The sequence below is a fragment of the Dreissena polymorpha genome, chromosome 11, assembly GCF_020536995.1.
Source record: "Dreissena polymorpha isolate Duluth1 chromosome 11, UMN_Dpol_1.0, whole genome shotgun sequence".
NCBI classification, from domain to species: domain Eukaryota; kingdom Metazoa; phylum Mollusca; class Bivalvia; order Myida; family Dreissenidae; genus Dreissena; species Dreissena polymorpha.
In genome coordinates, this window is record NC_068365.1 from 79,717,893 (window position 1) to 79,719,225 (window position 1,333).

The 1,333-nt window shown below is 52.4% G+C and overlaps 1 protein-coding gene across 1 annotated transcript; it reads left to right on the forward strand.

Moving 5' to 3' along the window:
- Positions 1–588: 588 nt before the first annotated feature.
- LOC127849969 (uncharacterized metal-dependent hydrolase BUsg_343-like) lies at positions 589–1,042 on the forward strand. The gene is made up of 2 exons (XM_052382707.1): positions 589–672; positions 764–1,042. The coding sequence occupies exons 1-2, from the start codon at positions 589–591 to the stop codon at positions 1,040–1,042; spliced, it is 363 nt and encodes a 120-aa protein (XP_052238667.1).
- The last annotated feature ends 291 nt before the right edge of the window (positions 1,043–1,333 follow it).

Here is a 1,333-nt window from a genome sequence, read left to right on the forward strand (position 1 = left end):
TCGAGTGTTTTGTCTGGGAGGGTCAGGGTGGAGGTGAGAGAGGTGGCGGTAGTCCCAGAGTCTGGGAGGGTCCAGTTGGAGGTGAGAGAGGTGGCCGTAGTCCCAGAATCTGGGAGGGTCCAGTTGGAGGTGAGAGAAGTGGCCGTTGTCCCAGAGTCTGGGAGGGTCCAGTTGGAGTGTGATATGGAGGTGTTGGGGAGGGATGGGGTCCAAGAGTGGGAGTGATCTAGGAATGTAGTACCTTCTGCATTCGATAGTCAATTCCACTTGGACCGGAGTGGTCGAGTGCTCCAGGTTTATTCACTGGAGAGGTTAATAGGGCATGCTGAGGGGCCTGTCCCGGAAGTGCCGGTGCAAGTGAGTGGTGGAGTTGCCGTTTTCTGCGATCCTGCCACTAACCCAGAGGTATACCCTTGTGCACCTGGTTTCGGGTCGGCCGTTCGGCTGCATCCGAAAACACCTTATGCCAGTGTTGAAGGAGCAGTGAGGTTGGTAGAGGCGGAGTTGAGAAAGGAGGTGTTGTTGGCTCTGGGGGAAATAGGTTTAGACTGGACCACACCTGAACAGGAATGACCCTTGCCGGAGCGCATGTTTGTGGGGCTGCTGGAGCTGGCTTGTCCTAGACGGCCAGTGATTTTGCATCTCCGGGGGCAGGACAGATACTCAAGTGAGGTTAGTGCCCTCGCCCTTCGGTTGATGCGATAAAAACACCAGCCCCACACAGCGGGTGCATCTGCACTGTTTTGGTGGTAATCTGGATCAGGTGCTTGGGTGGTCGACGGCTTTCCCTCGGTGCTACTTCAGCATCGCTGGATCAGTTGCCCAGTTCGATGAGATACAGCGGGCAGCTGTGCGAAGGATCCCTCTGAATCGTCAGTTAGTAGAAACTGATTCGCCATACCTGCGGGTACAGCTAAAGTGGCATAACACTCCAGCTTATGTTGGAGAAGTTGCCCGGACGGTTGCACAGATCCGACAGACGACACTTGACGAAATTCTCCAGGCCTCGCTGGAGAATGGAAGGTTGCTCTATAACCTGTAAGGGTCGTCCGGCGGATAAATGTTAAGTGTTATGTGTTGTTATTTGTTGTTAATGTGAATAAATGTCCAATGTTAAGTGTTGTGATGATGTTGGTGAGCGGATTGGTGGAAGTGGTCCAAGAGTGGGAGTGGTTTAGGAATGCAGCGCCATCTGCGTTTGGTTGTCATTCCCACTGGAGCCAAGTTTAAGTAGCCGGTATTGCGGGTCCAGTGGACTCGTACACCGAGAAAAAAGTCCCATTCGTAATTTGATTAATATCTTACACAAATATTACTACAATGTCATTGTGGT